The sequence below is a fragment of the Salmo salar genome, chromosome 13, assembly GCF_965601325.2.
Source record: "Salmo salar chromosome 13, fSalSal1, whole genome shotgun sequence".
NCBI lineage: Eukaryota > Metazoa > Chordata > Actinopteri > Salmoniformes > Salmonidae > Salmo > Salmo salar.
In genome coordinates, this window is record NC_138303.1 from 27,934,534 (window position 1) to 27,961,730 (window position 27,197).

Genomic DNA, 27,197 nt, shown 5'->3' on the forward strand with positions numbered 1-27,197 from the left:
TTAACTTATTTCTGTAAGGGTTTATTTCTGCCAACTACAACATAATGATTCACATATTTGAATGAGTATATACAAAAATATGCATGTCGCACGATGAATCACATAATGAGCATATAGGCCAACAGAAATATATAAATACATACAGTACACATTATGGTTCCCTAACAAAGTAATATTATGTGTGTAATTTTTTCATTTTACTACATAATGATATGCTGTTATACTTACAAGTTTAACAATATTATCACATATTTTAGATATGCTAAAGTCAGACAGTTGAATATCTGGTACAATTTCTCAAACTTGTTACATCCAAAAATGACCTCAAATGGGAATCTAAATAATCGTTGGGGGCAGGCCTGGTTTGAAATAATTCAGTCTTTAATTTATCCAAGTGGAAGGGATAATGAGTTTTTCAAACTATTACTTTATCTCATCACTTCCTTCAGTAATTAGCAATTATGTTGTTAAAAAGATTTGAAAGATATAGGTGGCCCTGGCCCCACAACACACTGTTATCAATCAGAGATCCTGAGGTGCTGTAGGTTTCAGTCATTAGTAGGCCAAAATGTAGGTCATAGTGTCTGTTAGATAGACCTGAAGTCAACACTGTACAGTCCGGCTAGTTAGTGAACCAACTCTCTACTGTACAGTACTTGTCAAAAGACCTTGGTCTCCCAATCACAGCTCCAGCAGCTGCTGGTTTTCTCTGTCCCGATTGGTTGATCAGGATTCTGACTGAGAAAACACAGCAGAGCACAGGACCATGTAAAGTTCGCATTGGTCAGCTGCCATTACTAACATGCCACTATTACAATCAAATAAAATGCTTTCAAACCCCATACTGGTGGCAGCTGGTTGGGAGCAGTTTACAAACAAGTCCAGAAGGTGTTTTGTGGTATATTGAATAATGTTTTTTTTTTATAGGGGTTGGGAAATGTTGGCATGATGTTGTGCCCTATAACAGAATACACAGAGCAGGTAGAAGGGGCACCATTTTAAAATAGAGATGTGACTATCTCATCAATAACATCATACCTTACTTCATGATGTTAAGGAGGAGGAATCTTTGTACAAACAAATCAGTTGACAGGACATAACAGCTCCCTTCACTGCCTTACAATTCACTAATATAACAACATGTTGGAATAATGATGAGTTGATAAGTTGTATCAGTTGATCTAGAGGTAGTAAATACACAGATACTGTACTTATATATATGTACACACAAGACTGCATGTTATGATCATGTGAAATCAGCTGTCATTATTATTAAGGCTGGGTTAGACTCTAAAGGGCATAGGGCATGGCTGAGTTCCACATGCCTCAGATCTGACTGGACAATGACATCATACAGCTAATACAACAGCATCATAAACTCTACATGACATCTGTCAATACCACCGTGGTGGTTCATGACAGTTTATAGCAAATTGAGTAACACTGTCATGAAACATGCACAGATTTAGTTGGCTACTCAGCTAGCTGGGCAACATGCAGAGTGAGATCCTTTGTTGTAGGCTGGCATAACGTCTTATAGGAGAGGCGCCAGGGCATGGTCATGACGGTGCTATAGGTCAGCATTATGATGACACTGTCGAGTAAAGTGGAACTGTACATACACAAAAACAGTGCTGGTCAATACCTCTACAGGAGTATACATTACGATGTGTTCTAATCACAGGAGTGTGAGGGTGGTCGCCATTGGGAGCATGGGGCTGAGCTTGGGACTACAGGGGAGAGTCAGTGGCCATGTATGGGTGCAGGGGGAGGGAAGCTAGACGGCTGCATGCAAATATATGGGAGCGGTCCTGAATACAGTATTTGGTCATCTGTGGAAAGGAAAGGAAATAGGTCGTTAGGAGATGCGTTTCAAAGGAGTAGGAATTCATCCTTCAACATGTATATTCAATTCATCATTTGTTGTGAATGTAAACAATGCGTGTGATGAGAGAGTTAAAATGTGTGTGTGCATGCGCCTGTGTGCGTGCGCATTAGTTACCATGGTATTAACTTGCAGCTGTCTCCTGCTGAATGATGTGCAGTCTGCCTGGGTCCTCCACCTCACTGCCACAGTGCCCATCACTCCTGCAGACACACACTACACTGTTCAGTACTGTAGAGTGGGAGAAGTAGCACTGGTAGTAGTAGTAATAATAGAGTAAAAGAGGTAGAAGTGGGAGTAATATTAGTCTCTTTGTAATGCTTTTACAATATACAATTGAGAGGCTGATATGCTTACCTGTTGTCATTGATGTCTACGGTGTTTCCTGTTCATGAACATTACAGGGAATAGTTAGGATTAGTGTGTATACACTGTACAGTGCCTTCGGAAAGTATTCAGACCCATCCACTTTTTCCACATTTTGTTACGTTACAGCCTTATTCTAAAATGGATTTAAAAAATAAAATCCTCAGCAATCTACCCACAATAACCCATAATGACAAAGCGAAAACAGTTTTTTTGGAAATTCTAGCAAATGTATTAAATATCATTAACAGCAACACCTTATTTAAGTATTCTGACCCTTTGCTATGAGACTCGAAATTGAGCTTGGGTGCATCCTGTTTCCATTGATCATCCTTAATACGTTTCTAAACTTGGAGTCCACCTGTGGTAAATTTAATTGATTGGACATGATTTGGAAAGATACATGCCTGTCTATATAAAGTCCCACAGTTGATAGTGCATGTCAGAGCAAAATCCAAGCCATGAGTTCGAAGGAATTGTCAGTAGAGCTCAGATACAGGATTGTGTCGTGACACAGACCTGGGGAAGGGTACCAAAAAATGTCTGCAGCATTGAAGGTCCCCAAGAACACAGTGGCCTCCATCATTCTTAAATGGAAGAAGTTTAGAACCACCAAGACTCTTCCTAGAGCTGGCCCCCCGGCCAAACTGAGCAATCGGGGGAGAAGGGCCTTGGTCAGGGAGGTTACCAAGAACCCGATGGTCACTCTGACAGAGCTCCAGAGTTCCTCTGTGGAGATTGGAGAACCTTCCAGAAGGATAACCATCTCTGCAGTACTCCACCAATCATGGTAGAGTGGCCAGACGGAAGCCGCTCCTCAGTAGACGGCACATGACAGGCCGCTTGGAGTTTGCCAAAAGACAAGCGTAAGGGTTGCAGCATCATACTGTGGGGATGTTTTTCAGCGGCAGGGACTGGGGGACTAGTTAGGATCGAGGGAAAGATTAATAGAGTAAAGTATAGAGTGACCCTTGATGAAAACCTGCTCCAGAGCGCTCAGGACCTCAGACTGGGGCGAAGGTTCACCTTCCAACAGGACAACGACCCTAAGCACACAGCCAAGACAACACAGGAGTGGCTTCGGGATAAGTCTCTGAATGTCCTTGAGTAGCCCAGCCAGAACCCGGACTTGAACCCAATTTGAGCATCTCTGGAGAGACCTGAAAATAGCTGTGCAGCGACGCTCCCCATCCAACCTGACAGAGCTTGAGAGGATCTGCAGAGAAGAATGGGAGAAACTCCCCAAAAACAGGTGTGCCAAGCTTGTAGCGTCATACCCAAGAATAATTTAGGCTGTAATCGCTGCCAAAGGTGCTTCAACAAAGTACTGAATAAAGGGTCTGAATATTTATGTAAATGTGATATATATACTGCTCAAAAAAATAAAGGGAACACTTAAACAACACATCCTAGATCTGAATGAAAGAAATAATCTTACTAAATACTTTATTCTTGACATAGTTGAATGTGCTGACAACAAAATCACACAAAAATAATCAATGGAAATCCAATTTATCAACCCATGGAGGTCTGGATTTGGAGTCACACTTAAAATGAAAGTGGAAAACCACACTACAGGCTGATCCAACTTTGATGTAATGTCCTTAAAACAAGTCAAAATGAGGCTCAGTAGTGTGTGTGGCCTCCACGTGCCTGTATGACCTCCCTACAACGCCTGGGCATGCTCCTGATGAGGTGGCGGATGGTCTCCTGAGGGATCTCCTCCCAGACCTGGACTAAAGCATCTGCCAACTCCTGGACAGTCTGTGGTGCAACGTGGCGTTGGTGGATGGAGCGAGACATGATGTCCCAGATGTGCTCAATTGGATTCAGGTCTGGGGAACGGGCGGGCCAGTCCATAGCATCAATGCCTTCCTCTTGCAGGAACTGCTGACACACTCCAGCCACATGAGGTCTAGCATTGTCTTGCATTAGGAGGAACCCAGGGCCAACCGCACCAGCATATGGTCTCACAAGGGGTCTGAGGATCTCATCTCGGTACCTAATGGCAGTCAGGCTAACTCTGGCGAGCACATGGAGGGCTGTGCGGCCCCCCAAAGAAATGCCACCCCACACCATGACTGACCCACCGCCAAACCGGTCATGCTGGAGGATGTTGCAGGCAGCAGAACGTTCTCCACGGCGACTCCAGACTCTGTCACGTCTGTCACGTGCTCAGTGTGAACCTGCTTTCATCTGTGAAGAGCACAGGGCGCCAGTGGCGAATTTGCCAATCTTGGTGTTCTCTGGCAAATGCCAAACGTCCTGCACGGTGTTGGGCTGTAAGCACAACCCCCACCTGTGGACGTTGGGCCCTCATACCACCCTCATGGAGTCTGTTTCTGACCATTTGAGCAGACACATGCACATTTGTGGCCTGCTGGAGGTCATTTTGCAGGGCTCTGGCAGTGCTTCTCCTGCTCCTCCTTGCACAAAGGCGGAGGTAGCGGTCCTGCTGCTGGGTTGTTGCCCTCCTACGGCCTCCTCCACGTCTCCTGATGTACTGGCCTGTCTCCTGGTAGCGCCTCCATGCTCTGGACACTACGCTGACAGACACAGCAAACCTTCTTGCCACAGCTCGCATTGATGTGCCATCCTGGATGAGCTGCACTACCTGAGTCACTTGTGTGGGTTGTAGACTGTCTCATGCTACCACTAGAGTGAAAGCACCGCCAGCATTCAAAAGTGGCCAAAACATCAGCCAGGAAGCATAGGAACTGAGAAGTGGTCTGTGGTCCCCACCTGCACAACCACTCCTTTATTGGGGGTGTCTTGCTAATTGCCTATAATTTCCACCTGTTGTCTATTCCATTTGCACAACAGCATGTGAAATGTATTGTCAATCAGTGTTGCTTCCTAAGTGGACAGTTTGATTTCACAGAAGTGTGATTGACTTGGAGTTACATTGTGTTGTTTAAGTGTTCCCTTTATTTTTTTGAGCAGTGTATCTTTTTTTTTTACATTTGCTGAAATTTATAAAAACCTGTTTTTGCTTTGTCATTATGGGGTATTGTATGTAGGTTCATGGGGGAATAAGGCTGTAAAGTAACAAAACATGGAAAAAGTCAAGGGGTCTGAATACTTTTGAAATACACTGTATATACATTACCAGTCAAAAGTTTGAACACCTGCTCATTCAAAGGGTTTTCTTCATTTTTTTACTATTTTCTACATTGTAGAATAATAGCGAAGACATCAAAACTATGAAATAACACATATGGAATCATGTAGTAAAAAAAAGTGTGAAACAAAGTACTTCAAAGTAGCCACCCTTTGCCTTGATGACAGCTTTGCACACTCTTGGCATTCTCTCAACCAGCTTCATGAGGAATGCTTTTCCAACAGTCTTGAAGGAGTTCCCACATATGCTGAGCACTTGTTTGCTGCTTTTCCTTCACTCTGCGGTCCAACTCATCCCGAACCATCTCAATTGCTAAAGATGGGGTTAGCAATTGGGGCAGCAGGTAGCCTAGTGGTTAGAGCATTGGACTAGTAAACGAAAGGTTGCTAGATCGAATCCCGTAGCTGATAAGGTAAAAAGGCAGTTAACCCACTGTTCCTAGGCCATCATTGTAAATAAGAATTTGTTCTTAACTGACTTGCCTAGTTGAATAAAGGTAAAATAAAAAAATAAAATAAAAATATTGTGTTGAGGTCGGGTGATTGTGGAGGCCAGGTCTTCTGATGAAGCACTCCATCACTCCCTTTCTTTGTCAAATAGCCCTTACACAGCCTGGGGGTGTGTTGGGTCATTGTTCTGTTGAAAAACAAATGATAGTCCCACTAAGCGCAAACCAGATGGGATTGCGTATCACTGCAGAATGCTGTGGTAGCCATGCTGGTTAAGTGTGCCTTGAATTTTAAATACATCACTGACAGTGTCACCAGAAAAGCACTCCCACACCATCACACCTCCTCTTACATGCTTCACGGTGGGAACCACACATGCAGAGATCATCCATTCACCTACTCTGTATCTCACATAGACACGGCGGTTGGACTCAAATTTGGACTCATCAGGCCAAAGGACAGATTTCCACCGGTCTAATGTCCATTGCTCGTGTATCTTGGCCCAAGCAAGTCTCTTCTTCTTATTGGTGTCCTCTAGTAGTGGTTTCTTTGTAACAATTCGACCATGAAGGCCTGATTCATGCTGTCTCCTCTGAACAAATAAATTTGTCACAAGCGCCGAATACAACAGTGAAATGCTTACTTACAAGCCCTTAACCAACAATGCAGTTTTAAGAAAAAGAACTGTTAAGTAAAAAAAATAGATAAGTAGAAAATAAAAGTAACAAATAATTAAACAGCAGCAGTAAAATAACAATAGCGAGGCTATATACAGGGGGTACTGGTACAGAGTCAATGTGTGGGGGCACCGGATAGTCGAGGTAGTTGAGGTAATATGTTCATGTAGGTAGAGTTAAAGTGACTATGCATAGATAATAAACAGAGAGTAGCAGCAGCGTAAAAGAGGGGTCTGGTAGACCGTTGATTAGCTGTTCAGGAGTCTTATGGCTTGGGGGTAGAAGCTGTTAAGAAGCCTTTTGGACCTAGACTTGGTGCTCCGGTACAGCTTGCCGTGCGGTAGCAGAGAGAACAGTCTATGACTAGGGTGGCTGGAGTCTTTGACAATTTTTAAGGCCTTCCTTTGACACCGCCTGGTATAGAGGTCCTGGATGGCAGGAAGCTTGGCCCCAGTGATGTATTGGACCATGATAGTTTGTTGGGGATGTGGACACCAAGGAACTTGAAGCTCTCAACCTGCTCCACTACAGCCCCATCGATGAGAATAGGCGCGTGCTCGGTCATCCTTTTCCTGTAGTCCACAATCATCTCCTTTGTCTTGATCACGTTGAGGGAGAGGTTGTTGTCCTGGCACCACCCGACCAGGTCTCTGACCTCCTCCCTATAGGCTGTGTCATCGTTGATCTGGCCTACCACTGTTGTGTCATCGGCAAACTTGATGATGGTGTTGGAGTCGTGCCTGGCCATGCAGTCATGGGTGTTCAGGGAGTACAGGACGCACCCCTGAGGGGCCCCTGTGTTTAGGATCAGCGTGGCAGATGTGTTGTTACCTACCCTTCCCGTCTGGGGTTGGCCCGTCAGGAAGTCCAGAATCCAGTTGCAGAGGGAGGTGTTTAGTCCCATGGTCCTTAGCTTAGTGATGAGCTTTGAGGACACTATGGTGTTGAACGCTGAGCTGTAGTCAATGAATAGCATTCTCACATAGGTGTTCCTTTTGTCCAGGTGGGAAAGGGCAGTGTTGAGTGCAATAGACATTGCCTCATCTGTGGATCTGTTGGGGCTGTATGCAAACTGGAGTGGGTCTAGGGTTTCTGGGATAATGGTGTTGATGTGAGCCATGACCAGCCTTTCAAAGCAATTCATGGCTACAGACGTGAGTGCTACGGGTCGGTAGTCATTTAGGCAGGTTACCTTAGGGTTCTTGGGCACATGCTTGAAACATGTTGGTATTACAGACTCAGTCAGGGACAGATTGAAAATGTCAGTGAAGACTCTTGCCAGTTGGTCAGCGCATGCTCGGAGTACACGTCCTGGTAATCCATATGGCCCTGTGGCCTTGTGAATGTTGACCTGTTTAAAGGTCTTACTCACATCGGCTACGGAGAGCGTGATCACACAGTCCTCCGGAACAGCTGATGCTCTCATGCATGTTTCAGTGTTAGAAGAGCATAGAAGTAATTTAGCTCCTCTGGTGGGCAGTTGATGTTGAGATGTGTCTGTTATATGAACTCTGTGAAGCATTTATTTGGGCTGCAATTTCTGAGGCTGGTGACTTCTGAGGCTGGTAATCCTCTGCAGCAGAGGTAACTCTGGGTCTTCCTTTCCTGTGGCGGTCCTCATGAGAGCCAGTTTCATCATAGCGCTTGGTGGTTTTTGTGACTGCACTTGAAACTTTCAAAGTTCTTAACATTTTCCTGATTGACTGACCTTCATGTCTTAAAGTAATGATGGACTGTCGTTTCGCTTTGCTTATTTGAGCTGTTCTTGCCATAATATGGACTTGGTTATTTAACAAATAGGGATATCTTCTGATTATCACCCCTACCTTGTCACAACACAACTGACTGGCTCAAACGCATGTGTTATTGTAGTGTTTTAATGTCTTCACTATTATTCTACAATGTAGAAAATAGTAAAAAATAAAGAAAAACCCTTGAATGAGTAGGCGTGTCTAAACCTTTTACTATATTTTTTCTGACATTCAATTACTTCATTACAAGCTTTTAACCACTGTAAAATGTAATATACAGTAAAAACCTTAACTGTTGGTGTGGGTGAACTGTATGGCTCTGGGACTCACCGTTATCCCTGTCTATGTTGAGTGGGTAGGACTCGAGCATGTCTGTGGGGTTGACTGCTCTGTAGCCCAGTCCTGTGCACACTCTGCTTAACAAAGATAATAGAACACAGTCACTCCTGAGTCTAATAACACACCAATGCAAGTAAACTATTCAAAGCTAAATTTACTTAAAGCATTGATCTATATAAATATGAGTGTGTGAGATGGGCCTCACATGTTTGTCTGGACGGAGCTGAGCTGAGAGTTAGGTACGGTGGTCTGTTTTGTGATGGCACTCTGGAACAGGGCTTTACTGTAGGTGTTGGCCGGCTCACTGACATGTGTGTAGAACGGGTTGGTAGGAGAGCACACTGGCAGCTGCTTCGGTCGCACTGGTTTGGCTGCAGGATAACACAGAGGCCAATCAATCAATATTACAATACAGAGGTAAATTATGTTTAAAAAAAAACATATATATATATATATATATATATATATATATATACCAACTGTTACTTAAAATAGCTATATTTGACCCATGTCTAAGCACCTATTTTATCTTCAAAATGTTCTGTGTCATTCCGATCATTTATTCTATTTATCAATGACTGTCTATGAAGCTCTCCATCCATAAACAGAGAACACATCAGCACAGTCAGTAGAACTGTATTTGCAGTGGGTGCGCTACCGATCTGTGCAGCATGGGGGCGTCTCAGATTGTTCTTGGTTCTCATGGCGTCTTTGATGCGGTCCACTTCCTGCTGGTAGCGACGCCTGTCGATCATGGCGCCCTCCTTGGCGTCCCTCAGTGCCGTCTCCAGGGCCTTAACTCTCTCAGCAGTAGACCGAAGACGTTTCTCCAACTTTGGAAGCTCACAACGCAGATCTGCATTGTCACGAACCAGCTACAGAGAAATACAGAAAGAAAGAGAGAGAGAGAGAGAGAGAGAGAAAAGAGAGGAAGTGAGAAGAAATAAGAGTGACACAAGGGAAGAGAGATTTCTTGCTGGAATATTTATTGATCAAGGATGGATAAGGTAAGAGAGGGGCGGGATGAGACTGGGTAATAAGGGGAAATAGAGATTGTATTAACAATAGGGAAGGAGAGGAGACTGGATACTGACCTTGGAATAAAACTATGCGTTTATGACTCCCCAAATGCTAAATTTACCCACATGAGCAAGTTTTCTTTCAATGTTTTTGTGTCCCCTGAATATCTTGTATCACATAAGTATTTTGAATTTAAATGTTTCTTCTCTCATATCCCTTAGCATAAAATCATGATATCATTCAAAGGTAAATATTAGAGGTCGACCGATTAATCGGAATGGCCGATTAATTAGGGCCGATTTCAAGTTTTCATAACAATCGGTAATCGGCATTTTTGGACACCGATTGTGGCCGATTACATTGCACTCCACGAGGAGACTGCGTGGCAGGCTGACTACCTTTTACGCGAGTGCAGCAATAAGCCAAGGTAAGTTGCTAGCTAGCATTAAACTTACCTTGTAAAAAACTATCAATCTTAACATAATCACTAGTTAACTACACATAGTTGATGATATTACAAGTTTATCTAGCTTGTCCTGCATTGCATATAATCGATGCGGTGCCTGTTAATTTCTCATTGAATCACAGCCTACTTCGACAAACGTGTGATGATTTAACAAGCGCATTTGCGAAAAAAGCACTGTTGTTGCACCAATGTACCTAACCATAAACATCAATGCCTTTCTTTAAAACCAATACACAAGTATATATTTTTAAACCTGCATATTTAGTTAATATTGCTTGCTAACATGGTAACTAGGTTTAACTAGGTAAATTGTGTCACTTCTCTTGCATTCCGTGCAAGCAGAGTCAGGGTATATGCAGCAGTTTGGGCCGCCTGGCTCGTTGACAACTGTGTGAAGACCGTTTCTTCCTAACAAAGACCGTAATTAATTTGCCAGAATTGTACATAATTATGACATAACATTGAAGGTTGTGTAACAGGAATATTTAGACTTATGGATGCCAATAGTTAGATAAAATACGGAACGGATCCGTATTCACTGAAAGAATAAACGTTTTGTTTTCGAAATGACAGTTTCCGGATTTGACCATATTAATGACCTAAGGCTCGTATTTCTGTGTTATTATGTTATAATTAAGTCTACGATTTGATATTTGATAGAGCAGGCTGACGGAGCGGTGGTAGGCAGCAGCAGGCTCGTAAGCATTCATTCAAACAGCACTTTCGTGCATTTGCCAGCAGCTCTTCGCTAATAGTGTTTCAATCGGTGACGTCACTCGCTCTGAGACGTTGAAGTAGTTGTTCCCCTTGCTCTGCAAGGGCCACGGCTTTTGTGGAGCGATGGGTAACGATGCTTCGAGGGTGGCTGTTGTCGATGTGTCCCTGGTTCGAGCCCAGGTAGGGGCGAGGAGAGGGACGGAAGCTATACTGTTACACTGGCAATACTATAGTGCCTATAAGAACATCCAATAGTCAAAGGTATATGAAATACAAATGGTATAGAGAGAAATAGTCCTATAATTCCTAGAATAACTACAACCTAAAACTTCTTAACTGGGAATATTGAAGACTCCGGTTAAAAGGAACCACCAGCTTTCATATGTTCTCATGTTCTGAGCAAGGAACTTAAACGTTAGCTTTTTTACATGGCACATACTGCACTTTTACTTTCTTCTCCAACACTTTGTTATTGCATTATTTAAACCAAATTGAACATGTTTCATTATTTATTTGAGGCTAAATTGATTTTATTGATGTATTATATTAAGTTAAAATTCAGTATTGTTCAGTGTTGTTGTAATTGTCATTATTACAAATAAATAAATGTAAAAAAATTATTCATCGGCCGATTAATCGGTATCGACTTTTTTTGGTCCTCCAATAATCGCTATCAGCGTTGAAAAATCATAATCGGTCGACCTCTAGTAAATATACTATGAAACCTTTCCTCCTCTTTTGGTTCATGCCAGACTAAAACAGCTAAAAACCAGTCAGGTAACACGTGACAACATCTTTGTGAGTATTGCATCACACGAGCACATACATTCACATACGACTCACTCTTTTTCTCTTTCAAACATCTCTCAGATTCATTAAAAAAATTGCATGCAAAGAAAAAGTGTTAAGGAAGCATCAAGCCGTTTGTGTCCCTTTAGAAGCCTAATGGATAGTGCCCAAAGCAGAGGGACATTTGAGGTTGAAAATATACAAAAGAAAAAGGGATGCATGGAGGCGAAGGAGAAGCGAGGTCCTGTACCTGTCCGTAACACTCCATCACCTGCAGGGTGTGCTCTCAACGCACACAACAACAATAACAACAGCAACAACAACAGAAACCCATGAAACAAACACACAAAGACACACACATACACACAAACACACATCCATGCCCACACACACAAAACAGCACAAGGACAAGAGGTGAAAAAAGAGTGAGTGGAACAGAGCCAAGACGAGCCAACCCACTGTGCACAAACTGGTTGAATCGACGTTGTTTCCTCATCATTTCAACTAAATTACATTGAACCAATGTGGAACAGACGTTGAATTGATATCTGTGCCCAGTGGGAAGGGTAGAGAGTTGACTGTGCAAGGGGGAAAGGGACAACGCTAGGTTGTGAGGTGTTCACACTTAGAGCTGGAGAGAGGTTTCTAGTTAGGTTTTACTTTATCAAAACAAGTCAGACAACACAACTATCCTGTGAGGCTCTCACCTGTTTGTGAACCTTTGTAAGCTGGTCCAGGTTATTCTCAAGAAAGGAAATCTTCTGTTTCTGGGTGCAAGACCCCCCACTATCATCAGGTTCCATTTCGGAACTCTGTGTAAGAAAGAAAGGAGGAACAGAGAGAGAGAGGAAAGGGGGGTTTCGTACCCTTCATAGTGATTAATAGGGTTATATTCTGTCTTTCTTTCTCCATCTCTCACTCACTTTTTTAACCCGCGACGTGAGGTCTTGAACGAACAGCTTGCGCAGGTTGTGGAGGGTCTGGAGCTCCCGGGCCTGAAAAACAAAGATGTAGAAAAAAGTAAGTCAAATATGTAAAAAGAGGGAGAAGGTGCAGAAAAGAGGAGTTAAAGCAGAGAGAGAAGAAAGAGGGAGATGGGGCAAGAAAATGGATATAGCGAGAATGAGGGAGAGAAAGAGGAAGAAAGTAGGGTAAGAGAGAGAGGGCCACTCACAACAGTCTCCTCCAGCCCTTTGAGATCCTGCTTGGTCTGCTCATGGCGCTCATGTAGAAATCTGACAGGAAGAGGAAACACATCCGCATCAGCAACATCAAAATCAGAACACATTTCTTAACTTTGTTAAACTGTGAAGTGAGTTCACATTGTGTCTGTCTCTGTGTGTGTGTGTGTGTGTGTGTGTGTGTGTGTGTGTGTGTGTGTGTGTGTGTGTGTGTGTGTGTGTGTGTGTGTGTGTGTGTGTGTGTGTGTGTGTGTGTGGTGTGTGTGTGTGTGTGTGTGTGTGTTTATGTGTGTGTATGTTCAGACTTACGACAGCTCCTCCAGCCGCTCGCTCTTGCTGCTGTCCACGCTCTTCAGACGGTCAAAGTCGGCAAGCACCTGAGCCAACTCAATCTGCAGCTTCTGGTTATGACTGAGAGAGAGAGAGACCGATAATATCATGTTTAATAAGAGAGAGAGACAAAAAGTTGAATGTTGAAGGTTTTTAAAAGTGAAGTGAATGTTTTCATCATTGTTTTGTTTTATCTCATCAATGGCACATAAATGTAGAGGCTTCCAGTAGTTCTGATGACACTGACTCAGTGAGGTCATCGATGATCCTCTGCTTCTCGTTGATCTCATCCCGGAGACGGGCCATCTGCATGTGGTGCAGACCACGGTGAGACTCCTCCCCCTGCTGCCGAGTAACCTTCTGAACCACCAAACAATGAGGAAAATCACACTGCCGGTTTCATTTTATTTCAGTCATTACTGGGTGACATAATTAGCATTATTGGAATCCATGTTTACCTTGACATTACCCTCCTCGGTCTCACCCTTCTCTCCATCCTTCTCTTCAAGCAGAGAGTTATCTGTAACATAGAAAGAGATCTATAAGATGTGTTTTCCCACCTGGGTGGAGGGTGTGTACAGGTGTGTTACCTGGGTCCTGTAGCCTGGCTGATGTGAGGGTGGAGGGTGTGTACAGGTGTGTTACCTGAGTCCTGTAGCCTGGCTGATGTGAGGGTGGAAGGTGTGTACAGGTGTGTTACCTGAGTCCTGTAGCCTGGCTGATGTGAGGGTGGAGGGTGTGTACAGGTGTGTTACCTGGGTCCTGTAGCCTGGCTGATGTGAGGGTGGAGGGTGTGTACAGGTGTGTTACCTGAGTCCTGTAGCCTGGCTGATGTGAGGGTGGAGGGTGTGTACAGGTGTGTTACCTGAGTCCTGTAGCCTGGCTGATGTGAGGGTGGAGGGTGTGTACAGGTGTGTTACCTGAGTCCTGTAGCCTGGCTGATGTGAGGGTGGAGGGTGTGTACAGGTGTGTTACCTGGGTCCATCAGCCTGGCTGATGTGAGGGTGGAGGGTGTGTACAGGTGTGTTACCTGAGTCCTGTAGCCTGGCTGATGTGAGGGTGGAAGGTGTGTACAGGTGTGTTACCTGGGTCCATCAGCCTGGCTGAAGTAAGGGTGGAGGGTGTGTACAGGTGTGTTACCTGGGTCCTGTAGCCTGGCTGATGTGAGGGTGGAGGGTGTGTACAGGTGTGTTACCTGAGTCCTGTAGCCTGGCTGATGTGAGGGTGGAAGGTGTGTACAGGTGTGTTACCTGGGTCCATCAGCCTGGCTGATGTGAGGGTGGAGGGTGTGTACAGGTGTGTTACCTGGGTCCTGTAGCCTGGCTGATGTGAGGGTGGAGGGTGTGTACAGGTGTGTTACCTGGGTCCATCAGCCTGGCTGATGTGAGGGTGGAAGGTGTGTACAGGTGTGTTACCTGGGTCCTGTAGCCTGGTTGATGTGAGGGTGGAGGATGTGTACAGGTGTGTTACCTGGGGGGTGAAGGGTGTGTACAGGTGTGTTACCTGCCGGGTGGAGGGTGTGTACATGTGTGTTATCTGGGGGGTGGAGGGTGTGTACAGGTGTGTTACCTGGGGGGTGGAGGGTGTGTACAGGTGTTTTACCTGGGGGGGTGGAGGGTGTGTACAGGTGTGTTACCTGGGTCCTGTAGCCTGGCTGATGTGAGGGTGGAGGGTGTGTACAGGTGTGTTACCTGAGTCCTGTAGCCTGGCTGATGTGAGGGTGGAGGGTGTGTACAGGTGTGTTACCTGAGTCCTGTAGCCTGGCTGATGTGTGGGTGGAGGGTGTGTACAGGTGTGTTACCTGAGTCCTGTAGCCTGGCTGATGTGAGGGTGGAGGGTGTGTACAGGTGTGTTACCTGAGTCCTGTAGCCTGACTGATGTGAGGGTGGAAGGTGTGTACAGGTGTGTTACCTGGGTCCATCAGCCTGGCTGATGTGAGGGTGGAGGGTGTGTACAGGTGTGTTACCTGGGTCCTGTAGCCTGGCTGATGTGAGGGTGGAGGGTGTGTACAGGTGTGTTACCTGGGTCCATCAGCCTGGCTGATGTGAGGGTGGAAGGTGTGTACAGGTGTGTTACCTGGGTCCTGTAGCCTGGCTGATGTGAGGGTGGAGGATGTGTACAGGTGTGTTACCTGGGGGGTGAAGGGTGTGTACAGGTGTGTTACCTGCCGGGTGGAGGGTGTGTACATGTGTGTTATCTGGGGGGTGGAGGGTGTGTACAGGTGTGTTACCTGGGGGGTGGAGGGTGTGTACAGGTGTTTTACCTGGGGGGTGGAGGGTGTGTACAGGTGTGTTACCTGGGGGGTGAAGGGAAGGGTGTGTACAGGTGTGTTACCTGGGGGGTGAAGGGAAGGGTGTGTACAGGTGTGTTACCTGGGGGGTGGAGGGTGTGTACAGGTGTGTTACCTGGGGGGTGAAGGGTGTGTACAGGTGTGTTACCTGCCGGGTGGAGGGTGTGTACATGTGTGTTATCTGGGGGGTGGAGGGTGTGTACAGGTGTGTTACCTGCCGGGTGGAGGGTGTGTACATGTGTGTTATCTGGGGGGTGGAGGGTGTGTACAGGTGTGTTACCTGGGGGGTGGAGGGTGTGTACAGGTGTGTTACCTGCCGGGTGGAGGGGGTGTACATGTGTGTTATCTGGGGGGTGGAGGGTGTGTACATGTGTGTTATCTGGGGGGTGGAGGGTGTGTACAGGTGTGTTACCTGGGGGGTGGAGGGTGTGTACAGGTGTGTTACCTGGGTCCTGTAGCCTGGCTGAAGTGAGGGTGGAGGGTGTGTACAGGTGTGTTACCTGGGGGGTGAAGGGTGTGTACAGGTGTGTTACCTGCCGGGTGGAGGGTGTGTACAGGTGTGTTACCTGGGGGGTGGAGGGTGTGTACAGGTGTGTTACCTGGGGGGTGGAGGGTGTGTACAGGTGTGTTACCTGGGGGGTGAAGGGTGTGTACAGGTGTGTTACCTGGGGGGTGGAGGGTGTGTACAGGTGTGTTACCTGGGGGGTGGAGGGTGTGTACAGGTGTGTTACCTGGGTCCTGTAGCCTGGCTGAAGTGAGGGTGGAGGATGTGTACAGGTGTGTTACCTGGGTCCTGTAGCCTGGCTGAAGTGAGGGTGGAGGGTGTGTACAGGTGTGTTACCTGGGTCCTGTAGCCTGGCTGAAGTGAGGGTGGAGGGTGTGTACAGGTGTGTTACCTGGGTCCTGTAGCCTGGCTGATGTGAGGGTGGAGGGTGTGTACAGGTGAGTTACCTGGGTCCTGCAGCCTGGCTGATGTGAGGGTGGAGGGTGTGTACAGGTGTGTTACCTGGGTCCTGTAGCCTGGCTGAAGTGAGGGTGGAGGGTGTGTACAGGTGTGTTACCTGGGTCCTGTAGCCTGGCTGATGTGAGGGTGGAGGGTGTGTACAGGTGTGTTACCTGGGTCCTGTAGCCTGGCTGAAGTGAGGGTGGAGGGTGTGTACAGGTGTGTTACCTGGGTCCTGTAGCCTGGCTGATGTGAGGGTGGAGGGTGTGTACAGGTGTGTTACCTGGGTCCTGTAGCCTGGCTGATGTGAGGGTGGAGGGTGTGTACAGGTGTGTTACCTGGGTCCTGTAGCCTGGCTGATGTGAGGGTGGAGGGTGTGTACAGGTGTGTTACCTGGGTCCTGTAGCCTGGCTGAAGTGAGGGTGGAGGGTGTGTACAGGTGTGTTACCTGGGTCCTGTAGCCTGGCTGAAGTGAGGGTGGAGGGTGTGTACAGGTGTGTTACCTGGGTCCTGCAGCTTGGCTGAAGTGAGGGTGGAGGGTGTGTACAGGTGTGTTACCTGGGTCCTGTAGCCTGGCTGAAGTGAGGGTGGAGGGTGTGTACAGGTGTGTTACCTGGGTCCTGCAGCTTGGCTGAAGTGAGGGTGGAGGGTGTGTACAGGTGTGTTACCTGGGTCCTGCAGCTTGGCCAGCTCCTCGCTGAGGGAGTCATGGCTCTCCTCCAGCATCCTCTTCTTTAGCTCTACACTCTGCATGTACTCCGTCAAAGACCGGATCTTCGCTTCATGCTGTGAACACCCAAAACAGAGTCACTCAGCTGACGTGACACACTACACTCCCATCTGTACAGTTTAGAAAATGTACAAAGTCTCTAAAGTTTGTCAATGACATGAGGGAAGAATGTTTTCATAGTGTGCAGTGGTAAAGTGTATCTACTGTATGTATACACGGTATCAACATACCCTATGTATTTCTATACATATGCTGTGTATAGTATCGTCATTCTAGCAAGTTGTGATGTTGATACTGAGGTGCCCAGTAGAGCTGGAGGCTGACCTGTGAGATGAGGAGCTGGCAGGAGGAGAGCTCGCGGCCCGTCTCCTCCATCTTGCGATGACACTCCAGCTGCAGGTTCTCCAGCTGGCGACAACGCTTCACCATGGACTTGACCTCCGACTTGATCTTACTGATGTAGAGACGGGCCACCGTGAACTCCTCCTCGATCGCCCCGCTGATCTCCACCGGCTACAGCAGAGAGAGAGAGAGAGAGAGAGAGAGAGAGAGAGAGAGAGAGAGAGAGAGAGAGAGAGAGAGAGAGAGAGAATGACAGATTAGAGAAAATGAGGGCGAGGGATTGAAAGAAAAGTACACAGAGGGAGAGAGATGCAGGGATGAGAGAGGGGGCGGACAGGGTGGATTTTAAAGATGGAGCGGTGGCTCCTAAGCTGAAGAGTATACTGTATACAAAACCTCTCTCTCTGCCCATCAGTGGTGGCTGGTGGCACTATAAATGGGGAGGACGGGCTCATTGTAATGGCTGGAACATAATGTATGGAATCGTCTCAAACACTTCAAACACTTGGTTTTCGATGTGTTTGATACCATTCCATTCACTCCATTCCATCATTATTATGAGCTGTCCTTCCCTCACCAACCTCCTCTGCTACTAATCTACCTAATTGTTCTACGTCTCAGCAGTTCCAGAGGAGAGCAGTATGAGATGTAATTAACTCACCAGCTTGATCTCCCCGTTGCCCACAATGGTGCTGAACTCACTTAGGTCCCTCATCAGGCCGTTGAGGACGTCAGCGATGCGCTTCCTCTGCTGACCACTCACTTCCTGCATGTGGGATAGCTCCGCCTCCAGCTCCATCAGACTGGCCTGCACAGCAGACAGGAAGGAAGGAGAGAGGGATGAATGGAATAAACGAGAGACATAGGCTACAGATTTACTTATGCAAAAATGTCAGCTAAGTAATGCCATCACGTTGGCAGACCTCTGGTAAGTTCAAGTAGAGCAAAGAATCCATAAAGACTTCATACAAGACTTTATAGAAGTTCATAGTAGACTTTGTGTCCACTCTATGGCATGTATTTCTATGCCCTGCTGACCCACCATCTTCTGGGCCAACTGGTCGGCCAGCAGCTGGTTCTGCAGGCCCTTCTCCTCCACCTCCTGGCTCTTCTGGTCGTAGTTGATGGCCAGCTCCTCCAGGGCCTGCAGCACCTCCTTCACCTCTGTCTTGGCACAGCTGCTCTCCACCTGCAGACGACCCAGCTCTGCCTGCACCTTGTCCCCATCCCCTCGAGAAGATGCCAGCAGCTGGAGAGAGAGCGAGTGATAACGATCACATAAACACAGCCTCACAAACATGATCATATGTAGGAACACAGTATACAGACAACACACAATATAAGTAATATTCACACACAGTACACATACAGTACACAACCACACACAGTACACACACACAACCACACACAGTACACACACACAACCACACACAAGGCACACACAGATGGCCTGGGAGTCATCCCTACTGCTATGACAACTGATCTATTGAAAGAGATTTGCCGGCTAACTGAAAGGGTAGGAAATGGCTTATACAGTCAAATGTATCAGATTATCACATATATTGGGTAGGATATGGAGAGGATTCCAGGCTATTTGTTTGCTTGGTTATAATTCTACTACTTTCTGTATAGACCTAGTGCACATGCACTGACTTTGAATCCCCATTAGACGTCACCTCTACCACCACTCCCCCTAGTGTCCCTAACACAAAGAGCACTATATACTACCTATATTACCAACATGTTTAGATTCAGGATCATCAAGATTTGTATCACAATACATTTGTGAAGAAGACCTTCGCGTTGCCAAGAGATGCCTGGACAGAGATACAGACAGAGATACAGACAGAGATACAAACAAAGACACAGACAGAGAGGGGAACAGAGATACAGACAGAGAGGGGCACAGAGATACAGACAGAGAGGGGAACAGAGATACAGACACAGAGATACAGACAGAGAGGAGAACAGAGATACAGACAGAGAGGGGAACAGAGATACAGACAGAGAGGGGAACAGAGATACAGACAGAGAGGGGAACAGAGATACAGACAGAGAGGGGAACAGAGATACAGACAGAGAGGGGAACAGAGATACAGACAGAGAGGGGAACAGAGATACAGACAGAGAGGAGAACAGAGATACAGACACAGAGATACAGACAGAGAGGAGAACAGAGATACAGACAGAGAGGGGAACAGAGATACAGACAGAGAGGGGAACAGAGATACAGACAGAGAGGAGAACAGAGATACAGACAGAGAGGAGAATAGAGATACAGACAGAGAGGGGAACAGAGATACAGACAGAGAGGAGAACAGAGATACAGACACAGAGATACAGACAGAGAGGAGAACAGAGATACAGACAGAGAGGGGAACAGAGATACAGACAGAGAGGGGAACAGAGATACAGACAGAGAGGGGAACAGAGATACAGACAGAGAGGGGAACAGAGATACAGACAGAGAGGGGAACAGAGATACAGACAGAGAGGGGAACAGAGATACAGACAGAGAGGAGAACAGAGATACAGACACAGAGATACAGACAGAGAGGGGAACAGAGATACAGACAGAGAGGGGAACAGAGATACAGACAGAGAGGGGAACAGAGATACAGACAGAGAGGGGAACAGAGATACAGACAGAGAGGGGAACAGAGATACAGACAGAGAGGGGAACAGAGATACAGACAGAGAGGGGAACAGAGATACAGACAGAGAGGGGAACAGAGATACAGACAGAGAGGAGAACAGAGATACAGACAGATAGGGGAACAGAGATACAGACAGAGAGGAGAACAGAGATACAGACAGCGAGGGGAACAGAGTGTGTGTCCGAGAGAGTTCACCTCATCCTGATCCAGCATCTGCTCCTTCAGTTTCTCAACCAACTGACACTGCAGGTTGATCTCATCATCCTGTGGAGACACACACACACTATGGTCACTCAGGCTACTGGTGGAAATGAATTGAGGACACTGTACTGTTTGTTTTAAAGGATACTGGTCTACTTTGGTTTTTTGTATACAGTGTGTGCATGTGTATATCTCCATACCCCCCAATGAGTGTGTGTGTATGTGTGTGTGTGTGTGTGTTTGAACAGGCACTAACCTTGTCGTCCAGCTGCTTGTAGAGCTTGCGGATCTCCTCCTCGTATTTCTGACGCTCCTCCTCCGAGATGCGCACCACGATGGAGGAGGTGTCGTTGTCCAGGATCATCACGGGGCTCCGCTCCTCCACCGACTCCAGACGCACCACGTCAGCAGTGGTCCTCTCCGTCTCAGGAACGTTCTCCCCTGAAGGAGCATGAAGAGTGGAGAGGATGGAGAAAGGAGATGATGGGTCAGCAGCCTATGTCAGCTCTTAAGAGAATGGTCTTCCTATTCATCTGTCTAGAGAAGCTAAGACAAGCTTTTTCCTGGAACATAAGTGTGCTGACACGATGTGCCTTGTTCCCATCCTTAGGTAAACAGAGTTATAGGCGTATCAAGAATATGCAAGGCAAGCATTTTGCAAGGCAAAGTATATTAAGACTGTAAATTAATCAACATTGTGAAAAAAAACCTGTAATTAAGAAGAATCAAATGTAATAAACTAGGAATGTAATTATGACCTATAGAATGTTTCACTCCAGTAAACTCTTTTATCTCTCAGTAAGTCTAACCGTTCCTCCAGCGGTTGAGCTCAGCCTCCAGCCTCTGGATGGTCTCCTTCATGGTCTTGTTCTTCTCCTTCTCCTTTTCGTACTTCCTCTTCCACTGATCGGCCGTCAGCTCCAGGTTGACGGACGCCGTGTTCCTGATGGTCTTAGCACTGTGAAGGTAGAGCGAATGTGGGTTAATGCCATAGTGATGCAGTCACAGATTGTATTCATTATAGTGGGGATAATATAATACAGGTTTATACAGTATATACTGTATATTTATTCTGGAGCAATAGATTATGAATACGGGTTTAGGAAATACTGTAATCAAAATCCTTTGACTACGGACATGATAACACATTGACCGTGTTTGAGTAGAACTGTGAGCAGAGTGTAGAACCTGCTAAATGAGCACATTATCAGTGTAGGGAGAAGACAGAGTGTAGAACCTGCTAAATGAGCATTATCAGTGTAGGGAGAAGACAGAGTGTAGAACCTGCTAAATGAGCATTATCAGTGTAGGGAGAAGACAGAGTGTAGAACCTGCTAAATGAGCACATTATCAGTGTAGGGAGAAGACAGAGTGGGCTGAGGGTTTGTTACCGTTGTCCGAACATCATTATCAGTGTAGGGAGAAGACAGAGTGGGCTGAGGGTTTGTTACCGTTGTCCGAACATCATTATCAGTGTAGGGAGAAGACAGAGTGGGCTGAGGGTTTGTTACCGTTGTCCGAACATCAGGGTGGATTTGGTTTCGGCATCGTTGTAGCTGGAGGGGGAGCAGCAGATGAACATGGTTGTCCTACAGTTTCCCCCCAGAGAGTCCTGCAGAATACGGGTCATCTTGCTGTCACGGTACGGCACGTGAGTTTTCTGCCAAATAAAACAGAGGAAGAAGAGATAAAGTGAGTAAGAGACAGGGAAGTAGGAGTACAAATGCAGCATTTGATTAACCGTGCTGGCAGAGTAAGGCCAGGAGAAGGTTGGCATTGGTGTGTGTGGTGAGTAGTGAGTTGGCATCGACTAGGCTTCAGATGGGTTGGCACAGAGTTGTGAACTTTCCTTAGCAGGTCCATGGGTTGGGTTGGCATGGTGGCTTGGAGATGAATGTGCAGTAAGTTGATACGGATGGATGTGTGGAGGTGCTGGAGGTGCTGGGATGAATGATAAGTAAGGTGGACGGCTGTGTACTGGACTCACCGTCCCTTCAGCCAGAGCAGATATCACGTTGCCCAGAGCGGACAGAGACTTATTGATGTTTTTGGCCTCATCAAGGACGGCGCCCGCAGCACCGGTTTTGCTGACCTGAGAGAGAGAGAGAGCCAGAGAGAGACAGAGAGCGAGAGAGAGAGAAACAGAGAGAGAGAAACAGAGAGAAACAGAGAGAGGGAGAGATGGAGAAACTGAATTACTGACTGTGACTTAATGACCCATGGAAAGGTCACTAAAATCTGCCAGTGTCCATGTGGACATAGCTCCATACATCATCTCTTGGTTCTGAGAAATGCTGCTGCCGATGCTGCTACAATGGCGTATGCAGAGGAGAAATGGCTTTAGCGGCCCATAGTCTCTCTCACCTTAGCCCAGCCAGGTAAACCAGACAGACAGGCAGACAGACAGACAGACAGGTCTTACCTTCTCACTACCAGCCAAGTCCACCAGATAGAGTTTCCCACACAGCTTCTGCTCCGTCTCCGTATGCTCCTGCTTGATGTTGATCAGGAAGATGCTGTGACTGCGAGAGCTGTGCTCATTCATGTCTATGAGGAGAGAGAACAACATGGAGTCGAATGAGCATCTTTGCACAAAATAAGCCTACAGTGTATTAAGGGATTTACGTGTGTTTTGTTTATTTTGATGGGCAGAATCAATGCTTTTCTGGATCAATAATGCAAGTTTCTCACTGATATACGATGCAAATGAGAGTACGCAATGTACTCTATAAGAACCATTTCGGGATAGGACCAATATCGGAGTCATTCTCCTGATGCGACCTACAGTGCCCAGAATAAAGGCTCATGTTATTTAGCTGCTCCTATCTTATAGTACCAACTCATTATCAGCAGACCTGAGCCCATTACAGTGTTATGACTATGCTATAGTGAGTCAGCATTACATTAGCCAGCAGACACCCAGTTGGACCCTTGTAATTGAGAAGGTCCTCCATATACGTAGAGATACTGCTTGTATCTATACAAGTGGGAAGAAGTGATGCTATATAAGCCATAATGAGTCACTAGGCTGAACTGTCACCATACACTTCACTAACCATGCAACTCTCCTGCTAGCAGAAAAACATGGCACTGGATTCTCTGCTTAGATGGATAGTGGTGGAATGAAACATTCTGAAGGCTTACTGGTCACGGCAACATGGCGGTTGTTTTTCCCCTCGTCAATGACATCCATGACCTCATCAGGGCTGGACACAAAGCGCTCAGTGCAACCCTGAGGGAGTGGGGAAGGGGGGAGACAGGGATGACAGAGGAGTGAGATAATAAATGGTTAATAATGAATATGCATGCTCCTTTTTCATTGGAAAATCTAATGCACAGTTCTAAACAGATGTTGGGGTAGTTAGGTATGGTTGGCCTTGGTAAACCCACCTTTACATATGGGATCTTGTTCTTATCCTCATGAACAGCCAGGTTAGTCTTGGTCACTACAAGATAAATAAATAACCTTTAGAGGAGGCAGTCTTTGAAGAAGATTTGGCTCAGTAATGGCATTGGATGTGGACTTGGTATATAACATTTCGGTAAACTGTGTACAAACCATCCAGGAGATCACGAATTTTGTCCATATAGACTTCAAAATATGAAACCTTAGTAGAGGAAAGAGAAGATAATCACAATCAAAAGTCAAACATGCTGTGGCTAATTGTAAGAGCAATACTTAATGCCACTGAGTCATTGTGGTATCATCCTAAATTTGGATGAGGAGATGGAGATGAATCCAAACCTTGATGTGGAACTCCAGGTTCTCATCCATGCCAAAGATATGGTTGAAGATGTCCTCTGCAATCCTGGGGATGATGCCCATCTGATTGGGGTCATGCAGTTTTCCCTATAAAGACATACGGTGCAGTCAGTCTCTGGTGTTTAAAATCCTCATATTACCAGCAGTGTTTTTCCAAAACGTTTACCAGAGGGGGTACAAATGCCCCCAAAGCAAGATCCGGGGTATTACATTTTGATTGAAACCAAACTGAAGCCATATTTATGCTGATTTATGGAGTTATTTCATAATGTGAGATCATCACTTTTTCAGAAGATAAAAAGTATTTGAAAATACTGGATTATGTATATTCATTTTCTTCATCATTGTAATGACTCCCACTGTACCTCCATGGTGTGAGTCTTCCCAGAGGCAGTCTGTCCATATGCGAAAATAGTGCCATTGTATCCACCCAGCACATCTATATAAACAGAGGGAAACCAAGATCATTTGAGGAAATTATACAAATGAAAGAATTTCTTCAGGCCTTCAAGTCTGAAAATAAGAAAGACACCAACAACATTTAATATGAACACAAGTATGGGAAACAACGGCAGCAAGTAATACTGTGTGATGTCACCGACTGGTTTAATCAAATGATGAGTCAAAACCCCATGTCGATTTCTCTTTTATCTCTCTAATACACCTCCATAGACTGCATGTGGATGTTGTTCTGCCATTGTTGACAGTATCTGGTCCTTACCCTTGACAATTTGCTTAGCACAGGCATTGTAGACCTGCTCCTGAGTAGTGTTGGTGGGAAAAACCCGGTCGAACACATAGGACCGCCCCTGGGAGACACAAAGACATTAGGCCATTTCGTAAACCAAAAATGGTAGCTGTAACTACACAGACCAAGATGAAGCAAGATATAGCCTAGACATAATGAGGGACATTTTCTTGTCTCCAATTGTCTTTCCAATTAGCATTGTTATTTCATGTATAGTGTATATGCCAAACAAACAAACAATGGAAACGCAATCAAGTTTGTTCTTGGTTCCTTATTTATGGATAGTGATAGACGATATATGTTTGTCAATCACTGAATCAATTAAAGGGACAGATGAAAAAAGGTCAGAGACAATAAGGACCAAAACCAAAACCGTAGAGAAATAATCCTGTTTCCAAAACGTCCTAGGATAGAGCTTGGAGGGCATAGTGTTTAATCTGCTCAGTGCCTACCAAAAAGGTTTAGAATCATTTCACAATGATGTGATCTTGAATGCAACCCTGCTTGTCTCTTCACCACATGCTAGTCATGTAAGCCTTTGGGAAATGATGTCATATAGGCTATCATTGACTGAAGCAGATGACACATAACCAAGAGCTTGACTCAGACTGAATTTTAACACGGCAGGTCTTCAAATATGGAAATCATTCAGAATGCATAGAGGATCATTCAAATGTGCATTGTAGGCCTATAATATATTGAATGTCAATCCTTTTAGAAAAACAGAAGAGTATCTGATCACTAGCACTACAGACGCATCCCCATGACAAAATCATTGTCCACAGGGTGGCAGTCAGTCTGGCACAGAGAAGAGTGGATCAGTTCTAAACAGTAGAATGATATTGATCCTCTCCTCCATGTGCAATAAGAGAACAGGTTCTTGGCCCATTGTTAAGAATTATGACTGAAGAGGTCAGTCTAAGGTTTCCATGAACATCCTTAGCTAAGCTCTAAATGAATCCACCCTCTCATTCCACTCTGTCCTGGCCCGGATGGACCCATAAAGACTTGTAGGCCTGTCTGAAGAGGGAGTGATTAAGCGACACTGTGTTTTATGTACTGGCATTGATCAGGGGCTTACAGTATCTACATTCCCTGTACATACATCTAATGTACCATTGCCATTACCTAAGAACCAAATCATTACAACACGAATAACAGCAGCCTGAATGTTTTATCCTGATCATCTCCCCGATAATCAAAGCAATATTATATGCAGGCTAGGTAGATCATTGAAATAGGTCTGCAGTATCTTCTACCCGTTTTCATGTATGTTATTCATAGCCAAAGCAAGGAAAAGGTTCATGTAAGTTGGTATCGAATATGGGGCCCGATGTAACTGCAGAAACCAGTAAATGGCCCTACACTGAGCCGACTGCACTGAATGCTCAACTGATGTCTTACTGAATACAATCACATTTGCCTTTACAGGCTAGGCTACGCAGTAATAACGATTGTAAATTATCAAGTAGGCCTAATTTCAATCACAAATCATTGTTATTATTGGCAGTCCAAACGAAAACATAACAGGTTAATTTTTTATTAATGAGCATATGAGAAACAAAGCGTCTTACCCCAACGTTGACACTGTCATCTCCTTGAAATGTAGGGATAAATTGATCCCCACGCAGAATCTCCGATTGATTCAGGGGGCGAAAGCGACACAAAACTTTGATATTACATTCTGAGGTTACATCGGCCATTGCGCAAATTCAATGGATGCTTTTGGAATAAACTAATCGACAATCAGATTAAAGCAATTTGCAGCCCGTCGATCGTAAAATAATGAATGAACGATCTGCTAAGGTGCAACCAGAAAAGTCCTTAAACGTATGTCTTAAAGGTAGAACAATATTTCAACTCAAGAGGTAAAGCTTGACAGTTGACAACAGATAAACTACAATTTAGAGGCCAAAAATGATGCTTCGAGCATGTCGCAGCAAAAATACGCCATGCATATAAATTCTAATTAAAATCGCAAGGGTTACATCCTTGTAAGAATATATAGATTTTGTGCCAAATTCCTCCTCTGGCTAAATCTTGAAAGATGGACGTAGTCACGGATGTTTTTCTCAGATGTGTCGTTGTCAGATAGATGGCGGCACAGTCGGTCAGGCTGGTTGAAGGTGAGACTGCTTTATTGTGTGGAGCGTAGGGCGTGGTCTGTCTCTTCCCTTTAAAGTGGTACCCGCCTCAGCATCTATATCAGCATCCAGACACCGGATGTAGCCTATCAGCAGAATCATCACGTCATTTACGTACGCCTATGTCGTCTTATGGAATCAACTGCTTGATTCAACTATATATATAAATGAAAGGTTTCATATGCAACGAAGACTTAAGTAAATTATGTTGCTTTTTCAATTGTGAACGTTTGTCATTTGGATTGTTTCTTCTCTCTGCTAGGAAGGCATTCTTCCCGGAATGTAAAG

At 45.5% G+C, this 27,197-nt stretch overlaps 1 protein-coding gene across 3 annotated transcripts; it reads right to left on the bottom strand.

Annotated features, from left to right (window-relative positions):
* On the bottom strand, positions 1–26,926 carry LOC106566704 (kinesin heavy chain). Of its 3 annotated transcripts, none has more exons than XM_014135003.3 (29): positions 26,340–26,926; positions 24,739–24,826; positions 24,383–24,456; positions 24,000–24,104; positions 23,814–23,862; positions 23,645–23,700; positions 23,399–23,486; positions 22,677–22,801; positions 22,242–22,346; positions 21,766–21,914; positions 21,064–21,212; positions 20,511–20,695; positions 20,249–20,317; positions 18,439–18,645; positions 18,058–18,204; positions 17,379–17,567; positions 16,993–17,110; positions 13,550–13,611; positions 13,339–13,448; positions 13,071–13,172; positions 12,755–12,815; positions 12,504–12,575; positions 12,288–12,392; positions 9,247–9,463; positions 8,794–8,959; positions 8,580–8,665; positions 2,243–2,270; positions 2,003–2,088; positions 1–1,832 (listed from the first exon to the last, which is right to left on the bottom strand). In XM_014135003.3, exons 1-28 carry the CDS (start codon positions 26,466–26,468, stop codon positions 2,010–2,012), a joined length of 3,120 nt encoding a protein of 1,039 aa, XP_013990478.3. In that variant the 5' UTR covers positions 26,469–26,926; the 3' UTR covers positions 1–1,832; positions 2,003–2,009. The 3 variants fall into 3 exon arrangements, with proteins under 3 accessions (XP_013990478.3, XP_013990476.3, XP_013990477.3); XM_014135001.3 differs by having other exon boundaries at positions 13,339–13,451; XM_014135002.3 differs by having other exon boundaries at positions 8,580–8,662; positions 13,339–13,451; positions 26,340–26,925.
* Between the last annotated feature and the right edge of the window lie 271 nt (positions 26,927–27,197).